We start from the raw sequence: 12,961 nt of genomic DNA on the forward strand, positions 1-12,961 counted from the left end.
TAATAGTGGACTTAGTACCGACCCCTGATGCACTCCCACCTTCACCTCAAACTCACCACTGTTCCCTTCCTTCGTCCTTACAGCTGTGCACGCTCTTTTGTACATTGCCATCACTACTCTGATCAACCATTCCTCCACTCCTAACTTCCTCTATGCCCATGTCAATACTTCACGTGGAACCCTATCGAATGCTTTCTCCAGATCAACAAACCCAAGAAACATCTTCTTCCTCTTCTCCATATACTTCTCCTGCAACTGCCTCATAATAAAGAGCGCGTCTGTCGTTCCTCTTCCTGGCATAAATCCAAACTGCATTTCGTCGGTCTTCACCTTCTTCCTTATCATCCTCTCCAACACCCTTTCCAATACCTTCATTCCATGCTGCAATAACTTTATCGCTCGGTACGAGCCACACTCCAGAGGGTCACCTTTCCCCTTGTATAGAGGGACGAGGGTACTCAGTTCCCAAGCCACTGGAATGCGGCCTTCTTTCACCACCAGATTACAGATCTCTGTCATTCTCTTCACACCCCAACTTCCTGCTGCCTTCAACATATCTCCCACAACTCCCGTCAGCCCTCCCGCTTTTCTACTCTTCATTGCTTTTATCGCTTCCTCAACTTCCTTCTCAGTTATCTTCTCTGCCGGTCCTAAAACTGGCTTACTCTCTCTGTTGCCATCCCATTCATTCTCTGCATTCAACAGCATTTCCATATATCTTTTCCATCTTTCTTTAATTCCATCTGGGTCCACAACGATTTGGCCCACTTCATCCTTCAAGCAACTCACCCCCATCACATCACATCTCTCTTTCGCTATCTGCTTCGCAATCCTGAATACCGCTCTCTGACCCTCTTCCAAATCCAAGCGTTCTCCGAACATTTCCCTACATGCCTCCTGCGCCTTTGCTGCCTCTTTCTTTGCAGCCTTCTTGGCTGCCTTATAACTTTCATGCTCTGCTTTTTCTGCTCCCGCACCCTTCGCCGTCTGCCACTCCTTGAACTTCTTCCTCTTCTCGTCAATCCTCTTTCCAACTTCATCATCCCACCACCATGTTTCCGAGTGCCTCGGTGGTCCTTTTGTCCATCCACATACCTCACCAACTTCTGCCAACAGACTATCTTTCATTGACATCCAACCACTTTCAAGCTCAACCACATCATCCTCTACCCTACTCAACCTCTCTTTTAATGCCTCCCTTACTGTCACCTCTTTCAACCTCCACACCTTCATTATCGGTTGGTACTTTACCCGCCGAGCTCTCCTTTCACCTTTCACCATGCAGCTTTAATAGGGGTGCCTTTATAAAGGGGCGTCAATTTGATTCATACAGCTGCATGAAGAAGTAAATGTATTGTATTTGCCAGATGTAGGGCGCCCCTTTATATGAATTTTTCTAGAACATTACTTGGTTCCACCAAAGAACACAAGGGCAGACCAGCATGCACATGAGATTTTTTTGAATGTCCCTTCTTTTCTATTGTTTGGCATTTTCTATAAGCTACGGAATGTCCCTTCTTTTCTGTACTTTTCCACATGGCACGTACCATATAAAGGGACTTTTTCTTTGGCCCTGGCATTTTTCCCAAAAAATTTTTACACATCTTCATCTGAACCTCTTTCATTGTTTATTGAAATTTGATTTTTTTTTTTTTGTTATGCAGGAACTATAGAAGAAGTCCAACCAGCTTCATCCTCAAGCATGACCTTAAGTGAAGGCGTTCCAAATGAAGATGTTGCTCATGAGGAAGATGCCAAAAAGAGTACGTTTTACATGGATGGTCTCTAAATGATCTTCCTTTGCATGATATTTTAATGGTCTCTGTCTGTCTGTCATGCTATCTCCTCATTGTGTTGTGTTGCGCAGAAATTGACTCAACTTGGTAATTATGATCACCACATGGCAAGAAGCTGTGAGGGCAGTATCATTTTTGGCCCGCTGTCTGGGCCTTGTTTGGTGTCAAAAGGTCAAATACCAAAAAATGCAATTGCAGGCACATTTTTGAAGAATTTTAAATGAAACCTGGGAAATGCAATCAACATCTGGGGGTGCATGAAATATGTAATCATTTTTTGGATTTGACCCCCAGTTATTGCCCCAAGGGGACTGAGGGTCACAGGGGTCAAAACAATTTGTTTTCACTCCTAATTTGACATTGGGTCATTCCTGCTGAATCGTTTTGCCATCTTTTAACTTTGCTTTATCTGAGGATTTGCGATGGCGCGCCATCAATTTCGCTCTAGTTTTAATCATTGCGATTTGTGTCTTTTCTTTTTCCGATGCTCAGACTGGAGTCACACGGAGGTGAAAGCCCTCATTCACCTGTACGAAGAGAACAAGGCCTCCTTTGAAAATAACTTCATTAGGAGGAAGGATATATGGCAGAAAATCACCAAGAAGCTCAACACGGAGGTTGGCTCGACCTTCAGTGTTGAGGAGGTGGACAAGAAATGGAGGAATTTAAAGGATCGGTAATTTTTTTTCCAGAATTTTCTAACTTGGGGATGACAATGCAAGGGGAACTACTTTGGTTACTAATCTGCATGCCCAGTTAAGAGGCATAGTGACCTCCTTGGGGGGGGGGGGGGGGGGGTTGACCCTTTTGCACCCGATACCCTTGGGACAGGGATGTGAGCTTAGGGCAGGAATTTTGGATTTTTTTTTTGACCATGGTGCCGATAATTGCTCGCCGACTCTTTGTGAAGGACACCGTGGGATCTTTAAGGTCCACCAAACAAATGCCGGCAGACGGGACGCCCAATTTAATGTCCATCCAAGGAACGCACACACACTGATTACTCACCCTGCCTGCGAAACAACAGGATGACAGTTTATATCTGTTTTGGGATTTGAAACCCGGCTAGACAGCATGGAGGCGAGTGTGCGTTAATGCAAGGGAACATAAGAAATCGGGTTTTTATCTTTTTTTGCAGAATTTCTGCTTCCTCGAAAGATCTGTAATGTAAAAGGAGCTCGGGTCTTGGCGTGCGTGCGTGCGTCCATCGACAATTGTCCTATAAGGGATTTATATGCCGCACGTGTGCTTGCCATCAATTATGATCGCCATCTTTATATCAATCAGATGCTAGGGGATATGCAAACAGTATGATATAGTTGAGTAAGGTGACGATCGATGGGCCAGTTTCAATTTACATTGAAACAAAAACTTTTGCTCCTCCATCTTCTTCTTCACTTATCATAATGGTGAGTCTCATTCCATCCCGTTTCTCATATCGATTAGTTTCAGAATACGCTTGCGATATTCAATACTTTTTCCTTCAACATTTCCGTTTTATTAACATTACAGTAATATTTTCGCCCTATCAAATAGTGTTTCTGATTATACACCGCCTTTTAAAGCATCACAAAGCAGGTCACTCTTCTTGCAACACAGGTTAGAAAAGAATACGAACAAACAGTTGATATTTCACTAATTTATTCGCACAGTTTTTAAAGGGTGAAAGTTAATTTTGATTTATTCTCGATTGAAACTTGTCAGTCAAAACACCATACCATCTATTTATTATACACAAGCCTGGTGTTGGCTTAGCGGTTAGGGTGCCGGCTTGGGATCCTAGGATCCTGGGTTCGAATCCCGTTTGATCGCTAAATGAACACCAGGGGGGTTGACTCAGCCTGTCATCCTTCCGAGGTCGGCAAATTGAGTACCAGCTTGCTGGGATGAATGATCACGGTGTGTACCCTGATTTAGAATAGGTACACCGTATCCCTGCGCATCGTAAGAGGCGACCAAGTGTTGCCGTCAGGAAGGGCATCCGGCCATAAAAAAAACATTGCCTCAAACAGGGAACCATGATTGTCATGGGGCCCGCAAGGCTAGCCCCCGCTCTAGCGGGGAAAATGGCCTTAAAACGATCATTCATTCATTTCATTTATCTATTTATTACACAAGCAAAAATGGTAGAATTCCCCTCTGCACTGTATTCTCCATACACGAGGGGTGGCAGAATGATGCGATATGGTGCTTCACTGAGGGGAATACGCAAGTGACCTCAAGATTCCTCTCGTGTGCATACGTAAATCTATATAAGATTGGTAAAGCCTCAGTCAATCAATCCATGGCATCCATTCCTCTATGCAAGATGGTGGATATGCACTATGCAGCTGTGTGTATGTGGCTGCATAGCCTGGGCGTGTTTCGGGGGCTCAGACTTGCCCAGTATCTGAGCCCCTCCTCTCGACCTCGCAAGATGAATCCAGAGTAAAGACAGAAGTCCCTACATCTGGAACCTGTCTGGTTGTGGGAGCTGCCAGGATGTGCTTGCTTGAAGGGATCACCATCCGCCTAATTGGGCTCCACTCCACCATAACTTTTCCGTCGGGATTCGGCTCCCTTAGCCTTGGACTCACCAGAGCCTGACTTACAAGGCAGTAAGTGCTATTTAACCCATCGCAGGGACCTGGAAGATGGGATGCCAGGGCATATCTACACGCTGGTGGGCCTGCATGTCACATCTTTGGGGGCCGATTTTCCTCCGAGATCCCCTGTAGATTAGCCTAGGTCCGTGATGTGCCTAGTTCCCTTGTGTCGCCACGAGGAGGCACTGCAGGAGTCTTGGTGATACAGAGGCTGTGTACTGGTACGAGAGACTTACACATTCAGCTTTCTCTTCGCTGTATGCTAGACAGCGACAATTGATCGAGACCATTGCGCTAGACGCATGTCATCCGGCTGTGGCAAACCACCTTCACACATCACCTTGGTAAGGCCCGGTGTTGGCTTAACAATTAAGGTGGCTGGCTTGAGATCTTAGGGTCCGGAGTTTGAGCCCCTGTCATGCTATTGACTCAGCCTGCCGTCCTTCTGAGGTCGGCAAAATGAGTACCAGGTGACTGGTTTTAGAGAGGCTTTGCATCAACGGCAGCTGCGTCCCCAGAACATGATGTAACCAGCAGTCACATGCTGCACACGAACCACCGCCATAAGATTGGTATTCCCATCAGCGATGGGTCTTGTATTCGCCCTTGAGGTGCATCGTCATCATCAACATCATCATCATTTGATCCCAAATGTGCACACCAATGCTGGCCCTTTTACCCTGCACTTGCGAAGCAAAAAGCAATTGTCTGTCTATCTGTCCACAAACATCAGTTTATGATTGACGAACAACTTGATATCAATTGAATGTTATATTTTGAACATTAATTGGAAAACTTTGGCTTTAAATTTTCGCAATACTTTGGCTCTGAATTCATCTCGATCACGCATGCACAGAGAATGAATGAATGATCGTTTTTAAGGCCATTTTCCCCGCTATAGCGGGGGTTAGCCTTGCGGGCCCCATGACAATCATGGTTCCCTGTTTGAGGCAATGTTTTTATGGCCGGATGCCCTTCCTGACGCCAACCCTTGGTCGCCTCTTACGATGCACAGGAATACGGTGTACCTATTCTAAATTGGGGTACACACCGTGATCATTCATCCCAGCAAGCTGGTACTCAATTTTCCGACCACGGAAGAATGACAGGCTGAGTCAACCCCCCTGGCGTTAATTCAGCGATCGATCGGGATTTGAACCCAGGATCCTAGGATCCCAAGCCGGCACCCTAACCCGTGAAGCCAACACCAGGCTGAGAGAGGAGAGGAGCGAGACTCCTAACAGAGAGGAGCGAGATAATTATTTTTAGTGTCAGCCGAGCTCGCAATCAAACAAAATCTAAAATCATTCAAACCAGGAAACATTACTATTTTTAAGCACATAACAAAGGACACAAACAACGGGCACGAATGACTAATGTGATGTGTTCAACAAGGCGGCGTAGAGGATGCTGCATTAACAGCGGTAACCTTCCGAGATTTATTTTCTAAAACCTCTATTTTATTTCCATTGAATTATTTACTTGAACACAAGAACACAAATTGCCTTATTGGAACTTCCACAAAGCTTGCGTTTAGCAGGACTTGTACAAAATATTAGGACATTCTACGTCATCACGACCAATCAAATTTGCCACTCACAGACCCCGCCCACAAACAACCTGGTTCCGCAAGACTGTGTGGGGTAAGGTGTTCTATGAACTCTCCAGTTCAGTTTTGTTTGTAAAGCTTGGAATTTGAAGGTGTACGAGTATATAGATGTCTGAGTAATTTTGTGACACATGATTTATTTTGACAGTCTCCAAGTCACAATTCTGTGATTGTGACCTTCAGTGTGATCGGTTTACAGAAGATGATTAAAGTGTATAAGGTTCATTGTGTAGAGGAAATGTACAGAGATGAGAAGTCAAAGTAATGATTACCTGCGCCACCAAAGGTGGAAGGAGGCTATGTTTTCGCCTCTGTCTCTCTGTTTGCCTGTGAACAAGATGTCTCAAAAAGTTGTGGACGGATTCGGAAGAAATTTGGCAGAGATGTAGCGCATGTGACAAGGATGAAACTATTAGATTTTGGTGAAGATCCGGATCCGCCTAGTAGAATTTTTAAGTGATTCTTCACCATTGGGAGATGGGGCCAAAAACGAGACATAGCAGGATATCTCAAAAAGTTATGGGCAGATTCGGACAAAACTTGGTGGATAGATTGGGTACGTGACAAGACCGAATCGATTTGATTCTGGTGAGGATCTGCATATGGATTTGGATATGAGATTTAAATTTTTTTTAAATGATTCTTCACCCTTCACCCTTCACCCTTCAAGCTGTGCGTCCTGGTTCGTGCTGACTTCGAAGCAGCGGCTCGTCCTGCGGACCTTCTTTAAGCTGTGCGTCCTGGTTCGTGCTGACTTCGAAGTAGCGGCTCGTCCTGCGGACCTTCTTTAAGCTGTGCGTCCTGGTTCGTGCTGACTTCGAAGCAGCGGCTCGTCCTGCGGACCTTCTTTAAGCTGTGCGTCCTGGTTCGTGCTGACTTCGAAGCGGCGGTTCGTCCTGCGGACCTTCTTTAAGCTGTGCGTCCTGGTTCGTGCTGACTTCGAAGCGGCGGTTCGTCCTGCGGACCTTCTTTAAGCTGTGCGTCCTGGTTCATGCTGACTTCGAAGCGGCGGTTCGTCCTGCGGACCTTCTTTAAGCTGTGCGTCCTGGTTCGTGCTGACTTCGAAGCGGCGGTTCGTCCTGCGGACCTTCTTTAAGCTGTGCATGGAGTGGACACGCACAGAGGCCTAGTTCACGCCAACGAACACATTTTCCCGCCAAGGCCTCAGACGATCTTTGACGATTCCTGACGAGATACACCAGCCAATTTGGAGGTACATCGATCAGGCAAGACATTCTCACGTCGTGCGAGTTCGAGTCCTGGCTTCATCAGGAGCGGTCATCTTCTGACGTCTTGCTGGGGTCAGTCGTGAGGAGGGGAACTGTGGACGGAGAGCTGTGGTTTCCGTGCAGACATCGTGAGGACAAGCACGGCTGGGAAGAGCGAGCTGCACGCCAAGGCCGTTCGCTTCACGCGGAAGGCCTACTTCGCGCCAAGGAGTGTGTTTCATGCGCAAAGACGCCAGGGCCTCGGACGATCTTTGACGATTCCTGACGAGATACACCAGCCGATTTAAGACTAAGTGCCCAATAAATCACACCTCTTTGTGTTTCAGTTGGATTTCCCTTTGTCTGTATTTGGGTATGTTTGGGAGTGCTCCATTTGGGAATATAGTTTATTGGGCGTTTTTTCGTGCACCAAGCATTTTCATCAAGCATTTTCATTTTCATTTCATCAAGCATCAAGCATTTTCTTTCGTGCATCATCACCTTCGAAAGTGTTGCGTTTACATTCTGTATGCCTGGCCATCTTAGCTACTTAACGTGCAGTGCAAACGAACCTTTTCTTTGTTATCAATGGTGATCTCAAGCTTGTGGAGGAGCTTGTATGTGTAATGTATTTGGGAAGACGACTCAGCCATCCTTGTGCTTTTAGTTTTACATGAATTGACTTTGACCAGTGTGTACGGTGTGTACCCTGGTTAGAATAGGTACACCGTATCCCTGCGTGTCGTAAGAGGCGACTAAGAGGGTTGGCGTCAGGAAGGGCATCCGGCCATAAAAACATTGCCTCAAAAAGAGAACCATGACAATTACAAATACATATGGGCAGGGTACAGCCCAAAGTGGAGATCGGTTTCTGAGGTTTGGGACATGGAATGTAGGGACAATGACAGGGAGATCAGGAGAAGTGGTGGAAGTATTGGTCAGAAGAAGAGTGGACATATGTTGTGTGCAAGAGACGAGATGGAAGAGAAGTGGTGTGAGAATGGTAAAGGGTAGGCAGGGACAGAAATACAAGTTTGTGTGGCAAGGGTGCCCGGAGGGCGTGAATGGTGTTGGTGTCCTGTTTTCTGAGGAGTTTGTAGACAGTGTGGTGAGTGTGACCAGAGTGAGTGATAGGTTGATGATGGTGAAAATGATGATTGGAAAGCTCTTGGTGAACATCATCTCGGGATATGCTCCGCAGGTTGGTCGGAGCGATGAAGAGAAGGACAAGTTCTGGTGTGCGATAGAGAAGCTGATGGAAAACATGAAAGATGAGGAACTTGTTGTGGTAGGAGGAGACAAATGGACATGTGGGAAGGAGTATGGACTGTTTTGAGGGAGTTCATGGGGGTTACGGACATGGTGTGAGAAATGGAGAAGGCGAAAGGATTTTGGAGTTTGCTGATGGAGCTGATTTGTTGATTTGTAATACTCAGTTCCAGAAAGGGGATAATAAGCTTGTTACATACACGTCAGGTGGGTCGACGACAACTGTTGACTACCTGATGGTGCGTAGGCGAGATAGGGGACACCTCCGGGACACAAAGGTGATCCCGGGGGAGGAGGCTGTTTCACAGCACCACTTGGTTGTCTGCGACATAAGGGTGAAAGGTGCGAGGAGAGCTCGGCGGGTGAAGTACCAACCGAGAATGAAGGTGTGGAGGTTGAAAGAGGTGACAGTAAGGGAGGCATTAAAAGAGAGGCTGAGTCGGGTCGAGGATGATGTCGCTGAGCTTGAAAGTGGTTGGATGTCAATGAAAGATAGTCTGTTGGGAGCCGTTGGTGAGGTATGTGGATGGACAAAAGGACCACCGAGGCACTCGGAAACATGGTGGTGGGATGATGAAGTTGGAAAGAGGATTGACGAGAAGAGGAAGAAGTTCAAGGAGTGGCAGAAGGCGAAGGGTACGGGAGCAGAAAAAGCAGAGCATGAAAGTTATAAGGCAGCCAAGAAGGCTGCAAAGAAAGAGGTAGCAAAGGCGCAGGAGACATGTCGGAAAATGTTCGGAGAACGCTTGGATTAGGAAGAGGGTCAGAGAGCAGTATTCAGGATTGCAAAGCAGATAGCGAAAGAGAGGTGTGATGTCATGGGGGTGAGTTGCTTGAAGGATGAAGTGGGACAAATCGTTGTGGACCCAGATAGAATTAAAGGAAGATGGAAAAGATATATGGAAATGCTATTGAATACAGAGAATGAATGGGATGGCAACATAGAGAGTAACCCAGTTTTAGGACCGGCAGAGAAGATAACTGAGAAGGAAGTTGAGGAAGCGATAAAAGCAATGAAGAGTAGAAAAGCGGGAGGGCCGACGGGAGTTGTGGGAGATATGTTGAAGGCAGCAGGAAGTTGGGGTGTGAAGAGAATGACAGAGATCTGTAATCTGGTGGTGAAAGAAGGCTGCATTCCAGTGGATTGGGAACTGAGTACCCTTGTCCCTCTATACAAGGGGAAAGGTGACCCTCTGGAGTGTGGCTCGTACCGAGCGATAAAGTTATTGGAGCATGGAATGAAGGTATTGGAAAGGGTGTTGGAGAGGAGGATAAGGAAGAAGGTGAAGATCGACGAAATGCAGTTTGGATTTATGCCAGGAAGAGGAACGACAGACGCGCTCTTTATTGTGAGGCAGTTGCAGGAGAAGTACATGGAGAAGAGGAAGAAGTTGTTTCTTGGGTTTGTTGATCTGGAGAAAGCATTCGATAGGGTTCCATGCGAAGTATTGACATGGGCATTGAGGAAGTTATAAATGGAGGAATGGTTGATCAGAGTTGTGATGGCAATGTACAATAGAGCGCGCACAGCTGTAAGGACGAAGGACGGGAACAGTGGTGAGTTTGAGGTGAAGGTGGGAGTGCATCAGGGGTCGGGACTAAGTCCACTACTATTTGTAGCTGTGATGGAGGTGCTGGCTCAGACCGTAAAGGAGGGTTTACCGTGGGAGTTGTTGTATGCATATGATCTGGTGTTGATTGCGGAAAGTATGGATGGACTGAAGGAAAAGATGAACAAGTGGAAGGAAAGTATGGAGACAAAAGGTCTGAAGGTGAATATAGGAAAGACGAAGGTGATGGCAAGTGGTAAAGCATGTGGTGAGGTGGAATGAACTGGGAAGTGGCCATGTGCTGTGTGCAGGAAGGGTGTCGGAGTGAACTCCATTCAATGTACAATGTGCGCTGAGTGGGTTCATCAAAAATGTAGTGGTCTGAGAGGGTCATTAACCAGTGTGGCAGCTACATTCAAATGTAAGGTGTGCACAGAGGGAGTTGCAGATGGAGGAAATGTTGAGTTGGATCTTGGAGACGGCGTGAACCTGGAAGGTGTGAAAACATTTTGCTATCTCGGAGACATGCTGAATGGAGAAGGTGGATCAGACTCGGCAACGGTTGCTAGAGTGAGATGTGCATGGAAGAAGTTTCAGGAACTGAGTGGCGTGCTGATGAGGAGGGGAGTGTCGTTGAAGCTGAAGGGAAAGGTGTATGCTGCATGTGTGAGAAGTGTTGTGATTTATGGGAGCGAGACATGGGTCATGAATGTAGAGCAGCAACGAAGGCTGGAAAGGGTGGAAATGCGAATGGTTCGGTGGATGTGCGGCGTGTCGCTGAGAGAGAGGAAGACAAATGATGAATTGCGAAAGATGATGGGAATAGAGCCTGTGATTGATGCTGTGAAGAGGAACAGGTTGAGATGGTTTGGTCATGTGTTGAGGAAGGATGAAAGTGACTGGTTGAGAAGAGTGATGGAAATATATGTATAAGGAAGTAGAGGAGGGGGAAGACCGAGAAAGACCTGGCTAAAGACGGTGGAAGAAGACATGCGGGCAAGGGGGTTAACAAGGAGAGATGCAGAAAATATGGCAAAATGGAGAAGATTGTCATGAGGACCGCAAGGCTAACCCCCGCTCTTGCAGGGAAAATGGCCTTAAAATGCATGTTGTTGTTGTTGTATTCTTCACCCTTCAGAGATCTGGTGAAAAGCTATGACTAAACTAGGTGAATGAGTTGGTTAGGTGACTAGAACAGTAGAACAAGCCGATTAGATTTTGGTTCAGGTCCGAATCCAGATCCGGCCTATCAACAAAACAACAACAGGCATTTTAAGGCCATTTTCCCTGCGAGAGCGGGGGTTAGCCTTGCAGGCCCCATGACAATCTTCTCCAGATGGCCCTGTTTTCTGCATCTCTCCTTGTTAACCCCTTTGCCCGCATTTCTTCTTCCACCACCTTTGGCCAAGTCTTTCTCGGTCTTCCCCGTCCTCTACTTCCTTCTATATTCATTTCCATCATTCTTCTCAACCATCCACTTTCATCCTTCCTCAACACATGGCCAAACCATCTCAACCTGTTTCTCTTCACTGCATCCATCACAGGCTCTATTCCCATCATCTTTCGCAATTCATCATTTGTGTTCCTCTCTCTCAACGATACTCCGCACATACACCAAACCATTCGCATTTCCACCCTTTCCAGCCTTCGTTGCTGCCTATCAGTCTGTTCCATCCGGCCTATAAGTGGGACACAAAACATAAACTGTTAAGCCTGGCAGAAGTATGCACTCCACAAGTGCGGTTCTCGTTTATTTTTGTATCTTTATTATGATAGTAAAACAAAGGTACGTTGTACCAAAAGGGATGGAGCAAGCGATGTCTCTTTACAATTCACTCTCTCCAGTGTCTCAACCTCTGTCACTCTCGCTTCCTTCAGCATGCTAACCTTGAAATGCTCCAAGTCACCGTTTTGATAGCATCATAGTATTACATCGTTGAAATGAACCATGTTCGAACAAAAATACATAACTATCATTCACCAAAACAGTATCATCAGAAAACTGTGTAAAACCGCTCGTAACTTCAGTTTCATTGTTTTCCAGATACAAGCGGAATGTTGACATGAAAAAGCAGACTGGCAGGAGGAAGAGTAAGTGGCAATTCTTTGACCTTATGGGTCTGATGCTGCAAAAGGACCCTGCTGTTAACCCGCCATGCAATGCGCAAGCAAGGTGCTCTCCTGCGGTGGAGACCGCAGGAGCCGCACCACTGGCTGAAGAGTCACAGGAGCAGACAGTGTTCCCTGCCCCATCGACCACCCCTCCACCGGCCACGCCAGCCTCTTCAAAAAAAAGGTCGAGATCAAATGATGATGATGATGCACCCCAGTGGGTCATCCGTTTCATGGAAGGGGCCGAAGCACGAAACAAGAAGGCCAGAAAGTTGCTAAAGAAGGTTTATAAAGAAGAAAAGAGAAGAAACGATTTATTTGAGAGATTTCTCAATGCGAAATCCTCTTCGAACAATGACAGTAATACTTGAAGTGCATTTGTTTATCTTTTTCGAACGTACTTTTTCTATAATGGTAAAATAAAATGTTGATGTGACACAAACTTACATTTGGAATGTCATCGCTTCCCACCCACCCTCCACCCAAAAAAAAAAATACACCTGCACACCTATACACTAATACACACACACACGCACACACACACACACACACACACACACACACACACACACACACACACACACACACACACACACACACACACAAAGAAAGGTGCTTCCAACCAGAAAGTAAAACGATATCTACTCCACAAATTGGAGCAAATAAACAAGAGCAGACCCGGTCACTAGATCGAGTGTAACTTTCCGGTTGGAAGCGCCTTTCTTTAAAAATGCATAATCCTAACTGCTCCAATCCGTGTGTGTGTGTGTGTGTGTGTGTGTGTGTGTGTGTGTGTGTGTGTGTGTGTGTGTGTGTGTGTGTGTGTGTGTGT

At 46.3% G+C, this 12,961-nt stretch overlaps 1 protein-coding gene across 4 annotated transcripts in view; it reads left to right on the plus strand.

The window, feature by feature from the left end:
- The window catches only part of LOC137416712 (uncharacterized), a 418,237-nt gene extending 405,503 nt beyond the window's left edge, over nt 1-12,734 (plus strand). For 2 of the 4 annotated variants that reach the window (XR_013621887.1, XR_013621888.1), the window contains exons 2-5: nt 1,665-1,763; nt 2,289-2,472; nt 6,661-7,571; nt 12,062-12,734. Coding sequence is in view for 2 of the 4 variants with exons in the window: in XM_068102333.2 (XP_067958434.2) it covers nt 1,665-1,763; nt 2,289-2,472; nt 12,062-12,500 (722 nt within the window). In the remaining 2 variants the exon portion in view is untranslated. The remainder of the gene's footprint in view (nt 1-1,664; nt 1,764-2,288; nt 2,473-6,660; nt 7,572-12,061) is intronic. The other 2 variants (XM_068102333.2, XM_078770323.1) reach the window with 2 other exon arrangements.
- Nucleotides 12,735-12,961: the final 227 nt, after the last annotated feature.

Source organism: Myxine glutinosa, chromosome 1 (assembly GCF_964187855.1).
Source record: "Myxine glutinosa chromosome 1, kmMyxGlut1.1, whole genome shotgun sequence".
Taxonomy (NCBI): domain Eukaryota; kingdom Metazoa; phylum Chordata; class Myxini; order Myxiniformes; family Myxinidae; genus Myxine; species Myxine glutinosa.